General features: G+C 44.2%; 1 protein-coding gene and 1 long non-coding RNA gene across 2 annotated transcripts in view; one reads left to right on the top strand and one right to left on the bottom strand.

Moving 5' to 3' along the window:
• The window catches only part of NOTCH2 (notch receptor 2), a 114,846-nt gene that overhangs the window by 24,421 nt on the left and 73,079 nt on the right, over window positions 1-17,346 (bottom strand). The window contains exons 14-21 of the mRNA XM_064147220.1: window positions 16,522-16,667; window positions 15,901-16,020; window positions 15,635-15,787; window positions 12,284-12,512; window positions 9,272-9,473; window positions 5,561-5,714; window positions 3,873-4,057; window positions 2,935-3,067 (exon numbers count right to left, since the gene is read on the bottom strand). Coding sequence (XP_064003290.1) covers window positions 2,935-3,067; window positions 3,873-4,057; window positions 5,561-5,714; window positions 9,272-9,473; window positions 12,284-12,512; window positions 15,635-15,787; window positions 15,901-16,020; window positions 16,522-16,667 — 1,322 coding nt within the window. The remainder of the gene's footprint in view (window positions 1-2,934; window positions 3,068-3,872; window positions 4,058-5,560; window positions 5,715-9,271; window positions 9,474-12,283; window positions 12,513-15,634; window positions 15,788-15,900; window positions 16,021-16,521; window positions 16,668-17,346) is intronic.
• LOC135177360 (uncharacterized) lies at window positions 9,223-14,947 on the top strand. Its single transcript, XR_010303044.1, has 3 exons — window positions 9,223-9,495; window positions 13,341-13,412; window positions 13,711-14,947. It is a non-coding gene; the product is annotated as an uncharacterized LOC135177360 (long non-coding RNA).

Raw genomic sequence — 17,346 nt, 5'->3', positions numbered from 1 at the left:
CTGGGGAGGGACTTTTTAGGGTGTTAGGTAGTGATAGGACAGGGGGGGAATGGATCCAAGCTAGAGGAGGACTTTAGGAAGAAGTTCTTCACCATGAGGGTGGTGAGACACTGGAACAGATTGCCCAGGGAGGTGGTAGAAGTTTTTAAGTCCAGGCTGGAGCAGGCTCTAGGCAACCTGATCTACTTTGAGGTGTCACTGCCCATGGCAGGGAGATTAGAACTAGATGATCCTTGAAGTCCCATCCAACCCTGACAATTCTGTGATTCTACCTCTTGTTACAGGATTCCCTTTCAAGGGACAACATCTGGTAACTGGTTCTGCCTTCACTGCCTAGTACAACGGATAAAAGGGGACAGAGAGGGTAAACTGAGCAAGTAGTTTTAGTCTCTTAATACAGTTGATTCATCTGAAGGCAAGTAAAGCCATGCATCTAACCATGGAGGATGCATGCACTGGCATCAGTAAAGCATTGTGGAGTCTCCCTCTCTGGGGATATTCAAGACTCATCTGGATGTGTTCCAGTGTGATCTGGTATAGGTGATCCTGCTCTGGCAGGAGGGCTGGACTGGATGATCTTCCAGTCCTTAACATTCTGTGATTCTCTGATTAATTTCAATCTGGGCCAGGGGCAAAGGCTAAGTCTGATTACCATAAGTAAAATGATATTTATAAACACTATAAAAGTCTTCTCCAATTCAACTTAATTAAAAGAAAAGTAAAAAAAATGTTACATCCAAAAAGTAATTAAACACAACCAATAAAGACTGAAGAATTAGAGCCATACATCCAGAACCTCTCAAAGGAGGTTCTTAAGTACTACACAGAAATTCTGGCAAAGCAGAAAATGATACAAAAATGAACATTTTGATGAATAGACATAAGAAGCAATTTTTATAGTCTTAAGAAGCAAGTTTTGTGTTTGTTTTGGTTTGTTTTTTTTTAATTGGAGGATGAAATTAACAAGAAGACATGAAGAATTGCTAATGCAATCATTCACCATGAAATAAACACTTATCCAGATTAGGGAGAGGTGCTGACTGCCACACTAAACTGGTAATATGCATGGGCAGGAGGAAAGTATCAGATTATTGTATGATTTTTCTTACATTTGCTTTTTGACCCAAGAACTTAGCTACATGTGACACGTAACTGGAGGTTTTGCCTACACTGAGCTGACACTTCAGAAAGAAAAAGTTCAGAGGAATGTAAAAATCTTTAACTGACCTGAATCATAGAATCAACCAGGTTGGAAGAGACCTCCAAGATCATCCAGTCCAACCTAGCACCCAGCCCTGTCCAATCAACTACACCATGGCACTAAGTGCCTCATCGAAGCTTTTCTTGAACACCTCCAAGGACAGCAACTCCACCACCTCCCTGGGCAGCCCATTCCAATGCCAATCACTCTCTCTGGGAAGAACTTCCTCCTAACATCCAGCTTAGAGCTCCCCTGGCACAGCTTGACACTGTGTCCCCTTGTTCAGTTGCTGGTTGCCTGGCAGAAGAGATCAACCCTCACCTGGATACAACCTCCTGTCAGATAGTCGTAGACAGCAACGAGGTCCTCCCAGAGCCTCCTCTTCTCCAAGCTAAACAATCCCAGCTCCCTCAGCCTCTCCTCATAGGGTTTGTGTTCCATGCTCCTCACCAGCTTCATCACCTTTCTCTGGATATGTTCCAGCATCTCAACACTTCTCTTGAATTGAGCGGCCCAAAACTCAATGCTCAATGGACCAGTGCTGAGTACAGGGGCAGAATAACCTCTCTTGTCCTACTGGCCACATTGTTCCTGATCTGGGCCAGGATACCAGCGGCTCTCCTAGTCACCTGGGCACACTACTGGCTCATGTTCAGCCTACTATCTATCAGCTCCCCCAGGTCCCTCTCTGCCTGGCTGCTCTCCAGGCCCTCTGTCCCCAGCCTGTAGCACTGCGATATATGCTTAAGAAAAACAAATCAAGTGAGACAGCATTCACTGATAGGCTGAAATGTGCAGTCCTGAGCCCAGAGCCCTGTCAAGCCTTGCTTTGAATGTCTCCAGGGATGGGGCCCCAACTATCTCCCTGGGCAACCTGCTCCAGTGTTCCACCACCCTCATACAGAATGGTGGTTTTCAGAAAGTAACTATGGACCTTTTCTTTTTTTTTTGCCTTCTTTTAAGGAGCTTTTAATAAAAGAGCTCAAATTTGAGGACATAGTTTTAAACTAACCCAGAGGCACTGCATCTTTTTCCCACAAGATGCCAGGACAAAGGACAACGCAGGGCCAAAATTTAAACAATTAAAGGGCACTGGAATTTATGCAAGAGCTAAGTAAGTTTTCTGTATACCTCATAGAATCACAGAACCATTAAGGTCGGAAAAGATCTCAAAGATCACCGAGTCTCTTAATCCAGCACTGCAAAGTGCACCACTAATCTGTGCTCTTAAATGCCACATCTTTTCAATCACTCCAGTGATGCTTACTCTACCACTTCTCTAAACAGCCTGTTCCAGGGCCTGACAACCCTTTCAATGAAGAAAAAATTTTCTAATGTCAAATCTAAACCTCCCTTATTGCAACTTCAGGCCATTTCCTCTTGTCTTATCAGTCGTCTGTTTCACTGCATCCCAAAGGAAACCTTCTATTTACTCTATCCAAACCAATACGACTGACAGAGGTTTTAATGGTAAACTCATCCATCCCCATGGCCCAAGATGGATCATACATTCCCAAAGGACACTGCCATGACCTATTCCATTAAAAGAAAAAAAAAAAAACCAAAGGCAGCATCATTTATTTTTGAAGAGGAAATATGTGTCCCAAGGGATTCAGTGCACTTTGGGAACATTCTTCAAGGAAAATAACGCATTCCCTTTAGACTCCGCATCACGAAACCAGCAGGCGGAGAAATTGCTCTTGTAACAGTCAGTTAATTGCTAAGCCCCATACCTCGAGTTCCTGGTGGACAGGAGCACTTGAAATGACTGACGAGGTCTATGCATGTTCCTCCGTTCTGGCAGGGCTGAAACTGGCACTCGTTCACTTCGTATTCGCAGTTGACACCTTGGTACCCAGGCACACACTGCCAGCATAAACATAAGCGTGAATAATCTCCCCCTAACAGATACATGAGCAGATATCTGAGAAAGGCTAACACAGACAAAACAAGACCTCAATGGGACAGAGCAGGGCTGTCTTTGCAAGTGATTTCAAAGGCTGTGCAGTCAGCCAGCTTAAGTACACAACTTGGCCATGTGCACACTGCATGTTTGAATTGGAAGGGCTTTATTCCTGCAAAATACGGCCGTCCAATCCTGATGCTGGCTTAGAAGGTTCTGACCTAATGTTAACATAAAACCCCATATTTTTCCATTCTGGGCATGAGCTTCCAAGGTGTTCTACCATTCTGAAGAGCCTAGGAAGGTTGATAGACCATAATCTCATGGTCTGCACTGCTCTCTGCATCAGCTGCGGGAAACAGAAAGCAGCGGAAGGCATCTCCCCCTTAGAGAGGCAAGGGACACATTGCCCATCCAACAGGGAGAATACAACATTCCTTGGATGCATTCTACCTAAAATATTTTAATTAAAACTACACCTGGGGCAAAAAATATTTCAAGAGAAGAACTCCATCTCCAAAGAGGTAAGGAGTTCAAATGGTCATCAACCGCACCTCCTTATGATCACACCTCTAATTCAGTCTTAAAAGCCTCTCAGGAGCACTGTTGCTGCTACAGTTAAATTAAATATTCTTTCCAGGTGCAGGTTGTTTTCATCCCCTTTCAAGCTATTCCACCACTTGAATGTATTTCTGATTTCTTTTGATTCTTTTGCACCACAGTGCTGTAAATATTTAGACCTGTTCCTACTAAACCATCATACATTACCTCACACTGGTATCCACCCAGATGATCCCGGCAGGTAGCACCGTTCTGGCAGGGGCTGGAGTCGCACTCATTCAGCTGCACCTCGCAGTAGCTGCCCGTGTAACCCACCTGGCACTGGCAGTGGTGTGTGTTTCCAACATTGAGGCAATGACCAGAATGCTGGCACAACTGGTCCACTGTGACACCTGAAACAAAGTTAAATAAAGTGAGCAAGCACGTAAAACGATGTGCCACCAGGGTTGGCAGCTTGGTCAGGAATAACCATGGCTAGACCCAGTGAACTGTACAGCTGAAACTCAAAGATGTCTGCCAGCTGTGATTCTGACCCACTGTAATGTAGACATCTTTGAGTTTCAGCTCACTGCCATACCCTCTGTGGATCACCAGCATCAACACTGCCATAGGTCAGGCATTGGAATGGGCTGCCCAGGGAGGTGGTTGAGTCATCAGCCTTGGATGTGTTTAGAAGTTGTCTGGATGTGGTGCTTGGGAATATGGTTTAGGGTAAACCTTGTGAAGGAGGGATATGGGTTGGACTCGGTGATCCTGAGGATCTTTTCCAACCTGAATGTTTCTGTGATCCTGTGATGAAGTTATTTGTGTGGCTGCACTTTTTTACCACTCACTGGTAAATACACACCTGAAGCACTGCTGTTGCAGTGCAAAGGTTCAATGTTGGTACCTAGAATGACTGCAAAAGGTATGGGACCTTGACACCCTTCTCCTTTGGCCTTGCATCTGCTTCTTTAGATTTCCTGGATTACAAAAGGCATGACGCTTCCCATTGGCCCGGGCTGCAAGCCATCTCCCAGAAAGAAACTCACTTACAAAGCAAGTATTTCACATAGAACTCATTAGAAGCAAGAAACGAAAAGGAAGCTCTGGGAAGACCTAATTCCGACCTTCCAGTACCTGAAGGTCTACAGGAAGGATGGAGAGAAACTAGTTACAAAGGCCTGCAGTGACAGGACAAGGGGCAATGGCTTCAAATTAGAGAAGAGCAGATTTAGACTGGATGTTAGGAACTGGTTGTTTATTATGAGGGTGCTGGAACACTGGAACAGATTGCCCAGGGAGGTGGTTGGGGCCCCATCCCTGGAGATATTCAAGGTGAGGCTTGACAGGGCTCTGAGCAGCCTGATCTAGTTGCGGATATCCCAGATGACTGCAGGGGGATTGGACTAGATGACCTTTGGGGGTCCTTTCCAGCTCAGTCTATCCTATGATTCTATGAATTCTGCCTTGGGGGGGACATGCACTCAGTAGCCTGTATTCTCTGCAGAAATGCTTACAAAGATAACAAGTCACAAGATGCCTTCCTTGTACAAGGACAACATGTTTTAAACCTGCCCTGCCTGAAGTTTAGCAGAAAAGCATAAACAGCTGATGTGTTTTTCCAAAAAGGCAGCCAACATGAGCCAGCATTCCTGAAATATTGAGGCATCATAAAACACTGAATTCTTCTTTCTTAATACTTCTATTGTGGCAGCTAGCTTCTTACATCAGGGCCTTGACTCCCAAATACAATCTTGCAGAGTTTTTTAGCTTAGAAGTGACCATGATCAATCACCTACAGGCAAAGCTCTCTGGGACTTCCAGGGCATGCTGTGTTCACAGGTGTATGGGGAAAGGAGGCAGAGATATGTGATGTGTGGAGAAATATTCAAGTACAGAGGATGCTTATTTACCCCTTTGTGAAGCTGCCACTTGACACGAGACATTGGGCACATCACAGTAAGCACCAGTCCAGCCAGATGGACAGATACATCGAGTCTGGGCTCCCTTCTGGTCACATGTGCCTTTATTCTTACAAGGAGACTTGCTGCATAGATCCATAAGAGTCTGGAGAGAAAAAAACCCACAACATAATATATGGCAAGTGCAACAGGAAAGAGGACTCTGAGTACAAGTTCAAGAAGCAAAGAAAGGAAGCTCTGAAAAACTGGTTCCATGTGGCACTGGAAAAAATGGACACCACTTCCCAACTCTAAGCCAGGTGCTTCACCAACAGCCTCAAGGTCTCAGATGCCTATAAAAGTGCAGACGTACAGAGACATAAACTCCAGGTGGCAGCATCATTTCACACCTTGCTACACAGAAGGATCTTTGGCTCGATGGGTTTATCTCAGACTAAGAACCCAGACTAAGCTTCTAAGCTCTAGTAGGAGGCTTCCAGCTATGAACAGGTGACTCCTTTTTTCTTCTCCCAAACTCTCCCCATTCCTCACTGCTTTTTGGGATGACAGATATGTTCCACATTTTGATCTTTACTTTGCTTTTTTTGGCATCAACTCACTACATCTGCATTTGCCTCTGTTTGTTCTGGTATGGTCTCTCCAGAGTTCCCCTGCCTTCTGAGATTCAACTGAAACTTCACAACTGCTTTACGAAGAGAAGATGGGTCAAAGCATGCTGTTTTTCTTGATTCCTTATATAAAATGTTTCCAAATAAAGAGACTAAAACACAGTAAATCAACAGATGAAAGTGAAGACCCAAAATAACTCTGTCTGACCTCATATAAGTCCTAACCATCATTTCCTTTTTAAGCACTTAGCTTTCAAAGTAATGCAGCTGTTTGATTAATTTCAAGCTGACCTGAGGGAAGGATGAGGTTTACTAAAGCAAGCAATACTGAATTTTGGCTGTAAAATGCAATTTCACTTGCTTTTCAGATGCAAACTGTCTCCTCACAAAGATTAAAGCAGAAAAAAAACCCCTCTGCTTTCACAGGCAGGCAGAAAAAAAACCTTGGAATTAAGTTTTACCACATGTAGTTGAGCGCAGAGAAGAAAAACACCAAGCCCCTTGCTTCTGCATCTGTAATGAGTAGCTGACTGCTTTACATGCAAATTCTATAACTTATGAATCATTGCCTAATTTTGTGGTGCTTATTTAGCTTTGCTAATTAGGTCAAGCCAGTTTGCCACTAAAACAAGAACTGCAGTGTGGCTGTAATCTATAAATCTTCCCAATACAGCTTTGCAAATTTAGAGAGTTCTGATTTCTTGTGAAAAATGAGTAAAACACACTACAATGAAGCTTCTCTGAACATAAAGCAGACTTCCTGAAGAATTCACAACATTTAATTGGGGGGGGAACAGGAACATTAATTCCTTTCTCAAGTAAAAAAACAAGGCAAACATAACAGAAGAGGAACTGCTGAACTTCACACTACTTGACGAAGGCTCTCAATGCTAATTCTCCCAAGGAGGTTTAAGTGGTGTGCCCAGAATGCATAATTAGGCTAGCAGAGGGGTTGCTTTTTTTGTATCACTTCATTACTTTGCATTGGCTTCCTCCATTAGCAATACCTAGAGGCAGACCTGACAACTTAATGTCTAGCAACATAGTTCTGGAAAAGCACCTCCCTCCCCACCACCAAGCTGCTGCTTCTAACACCCACTACTTTACAAAAGCACAGTGGCACCAAAGCCAGTTGCAAAACTCTTCCAGAACTGCAGTGTTTTCCAGTAGCTTCACAAATTCATGGACTTGTATTACTTTAATGGCAGCACTCAGACTGCTTCAGAAGGAAGCCCATGCAGTGTGCAGTGTTCCAAAGCTAAAAATAGCCTCAAATCGTTCCTGTTGTTTCGATAAGCACAGAATAACAGTAAAAACTCCAATATGAAAAATTAATTCAGGGTTGTTTCCACTGTAGTATGCCAAGTTTAAAGTTTTTAAAGTGATCATCCCTCTGTACACAGCGCTGGTGAGGCCACACCTTGAGTACTGCGTTCAGTTCCGAGCCCCTCACTACAAGGACACTGAGGTGCTGGAGCATGTCTAGAGAAGGGCAGCGAGGCTGGAGAAAGGCCTGGAGCACCTGGGCTATGAGGAACATCTGAAGGGGCTGAGGTTGTTCACTGTGGAGAAGAGGAGGCTGGGAGGAGACCTCATCGCTAGTGAGGCTGCATCTGGAATTCTGTGTCCTGTTTTGGGACCCTCAGTTGAAGAAGGACCTCAGGGAACTGCTTGAAAGAGTCCAGCACAGAGCCACAAAGATGATTAAGGGAGAGGAACATCTTCCTCATGAGGAGAGACTGAGATTGCTGGGGCTCTAATTTATCCTGGAGAGGAGACTGAGAGGTGACCTCATTCACGTTTATAAATCTAAGAAAGGTAAGTGCCCAGAGGATGGAGCCAGGTTCTGCTCAGTCATGCCCAACGGCAGGACAAGGGGCAATGGATGGGAGTTTGAGGCATAGGAAGTTCCAGGTAAACACAAGGAAAAATTTTTTCACTGTGGGAGTGACAGAACACTGGAACAGGATGCCATGGCAGGTTGTGATGTCTCCCTCTCTGGAGACATTCAAGACCCATCTGGATGCCTTGCTGTGTGATCTGGTATAGGTGATCCTGCTCTGGCAGAGGGGTTGGACTGGATGATCTTCTGAGGTCAGTTCCAGCCCCTAACATTATGGCTACCTGAAGAGAGGTTGAAGCGAGGGGGAGGCAGCCTCTTCTCCTTGATGACAAGTGACAGGACTAGAGGAGATGGCTTCAAGGGGCACCAGGGGAAGTTCAGGATGGACATTAGGAAATATTTCCTTCATGGAAAAGGGATATCAAACATTAGAATTGTCTGCCCAGCGCAGTGGTGGAGAGACTATCTGTGGGGGTGTTCAAGCAGCCTGTGGAGCTGGTGCTTAGGGACGTGGTGTAGGATTGACCCTTCAGTACTGGGCCAAAGTTTGGGCTCGATGATCCTCAAGGTCTCTTCCAATCAGATATATTCTGTGCAATAATCAGTTGTTTACAGTCTGAGTTTGCAGCTTCTGTGCTTAGCTGTGCAAAACTGAGGCTAGAGGTTTTTACTGAGGATGTGACCAGGACAACCACATCAATTACTGCCCCAAAACACTTTTGGCTTGTTGTGGAATAAAAGTAATTCTACAATCAACACAGAACAGGTACAAAATAAACCAATAAACCTGTCAAAAATAAACCAGTTAAATCAGGTCCTATTAATCAGACCAATGCAGAACGCTTTTAGTTTTGTATGTGCTTGAAGGCAGAGTCTTGTACTGGAAAAAAAAAGCCAATCAGGGCAATTTCATGCTTCAGATGGAATGCAGCCAGTTTCAAAGCTAGCAGCTGTTTTTCATTTAAGAAGAAAACTAATCTAGAAAGTTCCAGTGACACCTGTCCTCATAACCAAGCATGTTCCTCCTCCTTACAAACAGATGTTTTTGATTTCCAGTTCTGAAGAGGGGCACCTGATCTGGCAGACAAAGGCATTGGACTTACCTTGCCTGGGGGCAACCACCTCTCGCCAGAACCGGAGGAACAAGAGCTCTGCCACGTTTGGTAGCTCCCCTCTAACGTGGCCATTTCTGCTGCTGGACAGTTGAAAGCACAACGCTCTGTGCAAAATGGGCAAGAAAACACGACCCACCTGACAGTTCTTCCCAGTGTAACCCAGGGGACAGATACAGCGGTACGTGCCCAGGCTGTCCACGCAAGAGCCTTTGTTCAAGCAAGGACGGGAATCACACTCGTTAATTTCTGTGAGGCAGAAGGGTCCAGTAAATCCCACGGGACACTGGCAAGTAAAGGAATTGATCCCATCCACACAAGTACCTCCGTTGAAACAGGAGCTGCACCAGAGGGAGAACAAAGGTAAGCCGAGACAAAATACAATTAGCTCCCAGTCAAAGGAGCGTGTAAACATTAGTGAAATGAGAGAGAAAAGCAGATGACAGCATCTTCTGGCCACTGCTAAGTTCCTGCTAAAGAAGCATAGATCAGATAACAGCAATTCAACAGGATTCCAGCTTGCTGTCTTTTACCTCAGCAGGCAAAGACAGTAAGGCAGAGTTTAAATGAGTCATCAGTGATGTAAGTAACTTATTTCATTGAATCTTCCCAGCTTCAACGTGACCACAAAGACTACTGCACCAGGTAGGCGTGTGAGGTGCTGGAACGTGTCCAGAGAAGGGCAACAAAGCTGGGGAGAGGCCTGGAACACAAAGCCTATGAGGCGAGGCTGAGGGAGCTGGGGGTGTTTAGCCTGGAGAAGAGGAGGCTCAGGAGGGACCTCACTGCTGTCTACAACTATTTGAAGGGAGGTTGTAGCCAGGTGGGGGTTGGTCTCTTCTGCCAGGCAACCAGCAATAGAACAAGGGGACAGTCTCAACTCGTGTCAGGGGAAGTACAGTCTGGATGTTAGGAGGAAGTTCTTGCCAGAGAGTGATTGGCATTGGAATGGGCTGCCCAGGGAGGTGGCGGAGTCACTGTCCCTGGAGGTGTTCAAGAAAAGCCTGGATGAGGCACTTAGTGCCATGGTCTAGATGACTGGCTAGGGCTGGGTGCTAGATTGGACTGGATGATCTTGGAGATCTCTTCCAACCTGGTTGATTCTATGATACATTTCATACTAATTTTATTCTAAGGTACAATTGCATTACAAATTATGAGAAACAAAACCATTTGCCTATTTTTTTGAAGCTTCAAAGCAGTGGCAGGTATGTTTTCTCAAGGAAAAAGTTTGTCTAACATGCAAAACACAAGCATGTTTTTCATTGAAATTATGTGAAAGTATTGGTATTGCTAAATCCCTTCCTCTCCTTCTCATGAGAACTTTACATCTTTCATACGTGCCCTGGCAGAATTCAGATCAAAGGAATTATTCCCCCTCCCCCCAATCTTCTGATCACAAGAAATTCTGCCAGATTAGGTGTCCCTACAGAGAAGTGGCTGGGAAAGTTAGGAGAAGTTATGCCCTTATGCAAAAATTGACTCCTTTTCTTTCCAAAAAAAACGCCTGCCAGGAAACTCCTGCTCCTCCGAAAATAACCCTAGATCAGACTCGAGATAATCAGTTTGTACACAAAACAAACCCGTGCTTGTTATCTGTCTTGTGCACTGTCAAAGGGTACTTCCATGGAGAAGCCACTGACTCACCTCCCTCAACTTCCAGCGCGGGTTTTAAGTATCTAAATTCTGTGACTACAGTAGAGATGTCAACGTTAACCTATTGATCAGAGATGTTCCTCTGCCTTGTGGGTTGAACTCTGATTTACAAGGAGCAGAGCTGCTATTTACTTTGGTGGCACAAGAAGGGAGACAGAAGAACTGTCAGTCTCCTGGGGTGCTTCCCTGAAATCGGGTCCTCCAGAAGACAATGGCACTCTCACACCGGCAGCTCCTCACACAAGGCACAGAAGGATTGTTTGAACTGAATTCAAATTAGCCAACCATCACGAAGCTCTTAAGTACAGCTCAGCAAATTTTGGTCGAGGTGTGACCGGTTTAGCTTAGCAGAGCGTTGAAAATTGCTACATCCTTCATTCATACCTGCAGGACTGGTTCCTGTCCTGACTGATAATGAAAACAAAAACAGGATGAACCTCAAGTAAGAACCAGGCACTCCGCTACAACAGCCAGCAGACTTCACTTGATTAAACAACTGTTGTGCAAATTAAACACACCCTTGTCAGCGACACAATCCTGTTCTCAAGCAAAAGATGTATAAAAATACTTCCTCCCCCACAAAAGCAATTAAAAAAAAGGTAAGAAATATCTTCTCTTTGTGTGCAGAAAATGCCTGAGAATCATGAGACTACCTTATTTGCTTCTGGTAACTAGACTAGAAGAGACTACTTATTTTCTAACCATTTCAAGCTTTAGTAGAAAGTGTTTCCCTCTGAGAATCTGAATTTAACTTACATCAATGCCAACAAAGCTTAAGATAAATATGCCAGCAAATGATGGATACATAGAGTTAACTCTCAAAGAGCTTTTAAAACCATCAAGTGAACCATGTATATAAGGAGCAGCTGTTGAGCATCTTAACTCAGTTCCACACCTCCCCCTCAGAAAGATCTCAGTTTTTTTTAACTCAATGGCTGCTAAACCACATTCAATTTGTAAGCATTAGAAGATCTCTGACGTTTAAACCTTTCCAGGGCAGAATCTGTGGATTTAGTATTCCTCCTGGTTGCTTCTTCACCTTATTTGCTGTTAATTATTCAACTCAGGGATAATTTGTGGTTTTCTGCCTTTCTAAGTGCTGGTCTTTCCATTTTAGCAGCTTTGGTATTTCTCAACACAGTAATTGTTGGTAACCAATCAAGTATTTCCCTGCCTCTATATGACAATAAACTTAAAAAGATTTAATATATTTGCATTTTAATGAGCTAACATTAGTACTGTCTTAGCATTTAACACTGCTGTATTCCTTCTGTAATGGATCTAAGCTCCTAACTGGCCATACAGACTGAAAATCAACTTTGACAGGCAACCCTTTCAGCTGGTATCCTGCAGAAGGCAAGCAAGTTTCCCTTCCACAAATCACCAGCGTGTCTCAGTGACAAAGGGCAGGAAGAGAGATCCTCATCATGAAAAACTGCTTCTGAGCACATGCTGGGTGGCTCCTCAGCGCAGCAGCACAGTGAAGGCATCTCACCTCTCAGTGCATTCATCGATGTTGTTCTCGCAGTTGGTTCCCTCAAACCCAGGCTGGCACTTGCATGTGTAGCTGTTGACATAGTGGGTGCATGTGCCTCCATTCCTACATGGCTCACTCAGACATTCATTGGTATCTGTTTGGCATTTGTCTCCATGAAATCCAGGTAGGCAGATGCAGGAGAAAGAGTTTATTCCATCCACACACGAAGCTCCATTTTGGCAGGGATCTACGACAGAAGCATTACAGCAAGCATTAAATGGGCAACAAAAGCCAGGTCTGCAGCAGAAGCTTTTGGGAAAGTATCACAGGATGTGATGGAAGTATCACACAGCCCAGGGCATGGGAGACTAGAGACAAATTCTCAGGGCTGCGAAGATGATTAAGGGAATGGAACATCTCTCTTAGGAGGAGAGACTGAGTGAGCTGGGGCTCTTTAGCTTGGAGAAGAGGAGATTGAGCGGTGACCTCATCCATGTTTATGAAGATGTAAAGGGTGAGTTTGGCTAGGCTTGGTGGTGCCCAACAACAGGACAAGGGGCAATGAACGGAAGCTGAGGCATAGGAAGTTCCAGGTAAACACAAGGAAAAAAATTTTCACTGTGGGAGTGACTGAACACTGGAACAGGCTGCCCAGGGCGGCCTGTGGAGTCTCCCTCTCTGGAGGCATTCAAAGCCTGCCAGGATGCACTCCTGTGTGATCTGGTATAGGTGATCCTGCTCTGGCAGGATGATCTCCCAAGGTCCCTTCTAGCCCCTGACATTCTGTGATTCTTCTGAGCTGCTTTATGGAACAGGTAATTGCAAAGCATCATTAACAACGAATTCGCAAAGAAGATGTGGATCAAAACCAAACTTCAGGGCCTAAAAGTTTCTCTGCTGGGGTTTGTTCAAGCAAAATCAACAAAACAAGACCCAGGGGCTCTTGGTTTAAAGTTTAGACTACTTTTTTTGACAAATGCCTACTGGCAAAGACAATACCAATGGCAGAGCAACTGTTTCATTCCTCCTGATCATGTCTTACTCATAAGAGAACTTGGCCTGTTCTCTTTTGCAGACACTGCTCAACAGATGAATTTGTGTGCTTAACTTGAAGCATGAAAACACTGCAGTCAAACCAAATGTCTATGTGAGTATATATATGAGCACTTACATGCTACTGAGCACATTTTTCCTAGTATGAAAGGATGACTGAGGAAAGGGTGGCAGCTCAGCCCACAAATCCATACACCACCCTGAATTCTCCTCACCTATGCTTTTCTGGACACTTCCTTTATCTGTATCATGGTCTTGCTACTTGTGCATCACCATTTTTTTGGTCAAAGCCACTCCACTTCCTACTACTGTATGCCTTCACAAGTACCAATCTGCCTGAAAGATCTCTGTAATTCAGCAGTTTCTTCCTGTTTTACTCCCTCCACTTTCAGATTTAAGGCTCACATTCTTCTGCTGGAAACTGCCTCTGAAGACAGATTTTTTTCTACTCTGCATTCCCCAGACCAAAAGCCTACATATATAAAGGCAGGGAGGGAGAAGGAAAAGGAGAGACAGAAGGATGAAAAAGGTTACAAAAGCAGAGGGTGTTTTTTTTATCTTTGAGTATCTTAAAGCACTACTAAAACACAAACTTGAAAACAAAAATAGACTCTGCCAGAACTCTGCAGTTCAACTCAAGTACAAGATCATTCTGTTCACTGGTGAATGAAGAAACCAGATGTGAAAGGTAATTAAAGCTCATCTATTGACTGAGAAATATGCTCACATGACAAAAATGTGTGTTCTAAGAGACACACACCTGCATGCATTTAAAGGTCATCTGACTGCTGCAGAGAAAAAAGCACATTCCAAGCAAGACCCGGGCAGCTCTGAAATGTTGTGTCTGTGGCAGCCAGCCAGTTATGACTCAAGCCAAAAGGTCTGCATTAATTTTTCTGGGCCACACATTTGCTGACAGAAAAAGGAGACTGAGTATCAACTTTTCAATAAGTTCTTGTTGTTGGAGGGTTTGTTTGCTTCACAGATTAAAGACACTTGGCTCAAACCATGGAAGGTTTCTGTTAGGCTAAAATGAAGTCAGCTGCAGCAGTAATCTGAAATTCTTCTTCATCCTCATGGGTGTGCTGCCTAAGGGACAACAGGGGATGAATCTCACAGCTCTGAGAACACTTAGGGATAGAGAGAGATGTTCCAGTTGTTTAGGAGCACTTACAAATGTGTTTTTATCCAAATATCCACCTAAAAACTAATGGGGCAGCAATCATTTTGTTGGCTTCAACCAGCAAAGCTCTGGGTTGATGCACTGTGGCACTTCTTGCACTGTACCTGCTTGCTCAGAAAAAGGCAACCAAAGGCTCAGGCTGAGTCAGAAGTTCTTTCAGCAGCGCTGCTTTGGCTGTCCCACAGGAACTTGTTTTGTTTGGATCCTTCTCTACAGCAGTCTCAAGTGTAATTTTTTTTTTCAAGGCATAACTCCCTAAATTCATGTCTAAAGTGGGTAAGACTTTGGTTTGTTGTTAAGCTATTCTAACTAAAACATAGAGGTTTGTTGGTTTTGTTGTCTCTTTTTAAGAGCTGGTAAGTGATAAAAAAAAAACCAACTACAACATTGTGAACTCCTCCAAGGTTTGATAAAGCACTTTTAGGCTAGTAACAGATGAACTCTTCAACACTTCTCAGGAGACTCTGATTTCATCTGATGAGGATACAGACATTTGCCAATCAAGAAAAAGAAGTTGCTATGTATTTGGTTTCCCCTGTAAACAGCAGTGTCAGGGGCACGAAATCAACATTTGCTTACTTGTAATTTCAAGTTTCAGTACTCATGTGTGCATGAGCTATCCTCCTGCAACTGATACCTATTCCAGAACAGAGAACCTTCCTGCTGCTTAATCTGCTTTCAAATATGAATTTACTGGAACAGCAGCAGGACTCACTCTTTCCAGAATACTAATGTCAGGCAGAGACATTTCAGGAAAGGCTGCTGCTATACCCCAGATTCCCACACCTCAGTCAAGCCCTGCAGTGGTGTATTAAAATTTCAGGCAAATATAACTCTTCATTTAACAGTGCTCCTTATTTATGTAAACTCTTGAGGCCCTTCTCAAGATAAGAAGCTGGGAACAGCTCCTGCTATCAGAACACTGCAGTCCATTTCTGGCAGCTGAATTGGATGGGTTTTGACTGTCTCAGACATGCCAAGTCTTACAAAGCTTGGGGTTTGGTTTTGCTTTTTCTTTTAGGTACAGGACTATAAAAGAACTTTCCAGATCTGTCAAATAGCAATGATCAACAGCACAGCAAAATGATTTCCAGGAAAAGCTGGGAAACACAGAATAAGCTGCTGATACTCACTTGAGAGGCAGTCATCGATGTTACTGTCACAGTCTCCTCCAGTGAAGCCTGGTTGACATTCACACAGGTAGCTGCCTTGAATATTATGGCATAGGGCATGATTTTTGCAGGGCTTGGAGAGACATTCATCAATATCCACAGTGCATCTCTCCCCTGAAAAGTGGAGAGTCCAGAATTAAGACCCCTCACAAGGCAATGGTGAAAAGGGTCAATGCCAGTGCTGCTGCTCAGCATGGAAAGGACAGTATATTCCCCTTCCACGTTACCTTCCCAGCCTGGGGCACACTGGCAGGTGTAGCCTTCTGAGTCAGGAGATTCTTGGCAAATTCCTGAGTTCTCACAAGGATCTGGGGAACAAGGAGCAACCACCACCTGGCAGTTCACACCTGAAGAGTGGAAGGGGAAAAAAAAAACATGCTGGTAAGAGTGGTGCTTCTTGGAAGAACAAACAAAGAGACTGTAACTTGGGGGGTTATCCCACACACCAGTGGCCAGCATTTCCATACTTGTAAAGTCTCAGCAGACAGAAAAGGAGACCAGAGCACTCCTCATGGGCTCTGCGAGCACAAACAGACAGCAGCCATGGTAATTCTCTGTTTAATGCCCACTCAATTCCCAGTGTATTTGTACACTGAACTTTCTTACAAAGGAAACCAAGCTGAGCTGCCACCAGGACATTTCTTAATGAGTCCAAACACAGCTTAGATATGGTCCAACTAAGTATTCTATTACTGTATCACATCTACATGAACTGACTGCAGCTGCATTTCACACAACCACAGCATTTCCCATCTTGAGTCCTACCTCTGTGATGCAAAGATTAAAATGGCATTAAGGAAAGGGGAAAAAAAAAGAAGAAGAACAAGAACTTATCTCTGAATCTTTACCTTTAAATCCTTTCCTACAGGTACATCTATATCCATTCAACAGATCCTCACAAGTTCCTCCATTCTGGCATGGGTTGGATTTACATTCGTTCCTCTCTGCTGAACAGTAATCTCCTATCCAGCCCGGGTCGCAGACACACTTGTACCTTTAAATGCAACAACAGCTGTGATTTTAGAGCATTCTGAAGCAATTCCTCTACCAGTTCCTCCTGCAGACTTAGTTTTGGAGAGAAACCTTTCTCCCTCTCATTAGAAGAGCCCTAAGTCACATTTAGATTGCTTATCCCAGCTGTATAGTTTTGAAAACACTGAAAATAAACCCTCCCTTAAAACCACACTTCCCTCTGTTACAGCGTTCACAAAGAGCTCAGTCAACCAGCAGTATGTTTCTGCTTTGATAAGACCATCTTGACACATTTAAACAAAGGCAGAAAAAGAAAAGAAAGGACAGAAAAGATTAAAAAAGTGGAGGGGAACAATAGGCTGCAAAGATAACTAGACTGATTTCATACAAAGTGGTGGTTGCAAATGAAAACAGCTGGCTGGGAGCAGCAGCAATCTTCTCTATCACGTTTCAAAATCTGAAGCAGAGCAGCACTCCACCCACATGACACTGAACCAAGGGCCTGGTGAATTGCCCTGGACTCAGGCCACACAGACTGACCTCCCTCCCTCTCATCCAAACAAGACTTATTTATCTGGCACGGAGTGTAAGGTGTACATGAGTGTAAACAAGAGGGAATGGCCTCAAGCTGCCCCTGGGTAGGTTTAGACTGGACATCTTTGACAGCAAGAGTGGTCAGGCATTGGAATGGGCTGCCCAGG

The sequence above is a fragment of the Pogoniulus pusillus genome, chromosome 8 (genome assembly GCF_015220805.1).
Source record: "Pogoniulus pusillus isolate bPogPus1 chromosome 8, bPogPus1.pri, whole genome shotgun sequence".
Taxonomy (NCBI): domain Eukaryota; kingdom Metazoa; phylum Chordata; class Aves; order Piciformes; family Lybiidae; genus Pogoniulus; species Pogoniulus pusillus.
This window is presented reverse-complemented; position numbering and strand designations above follow the sequence as displayed.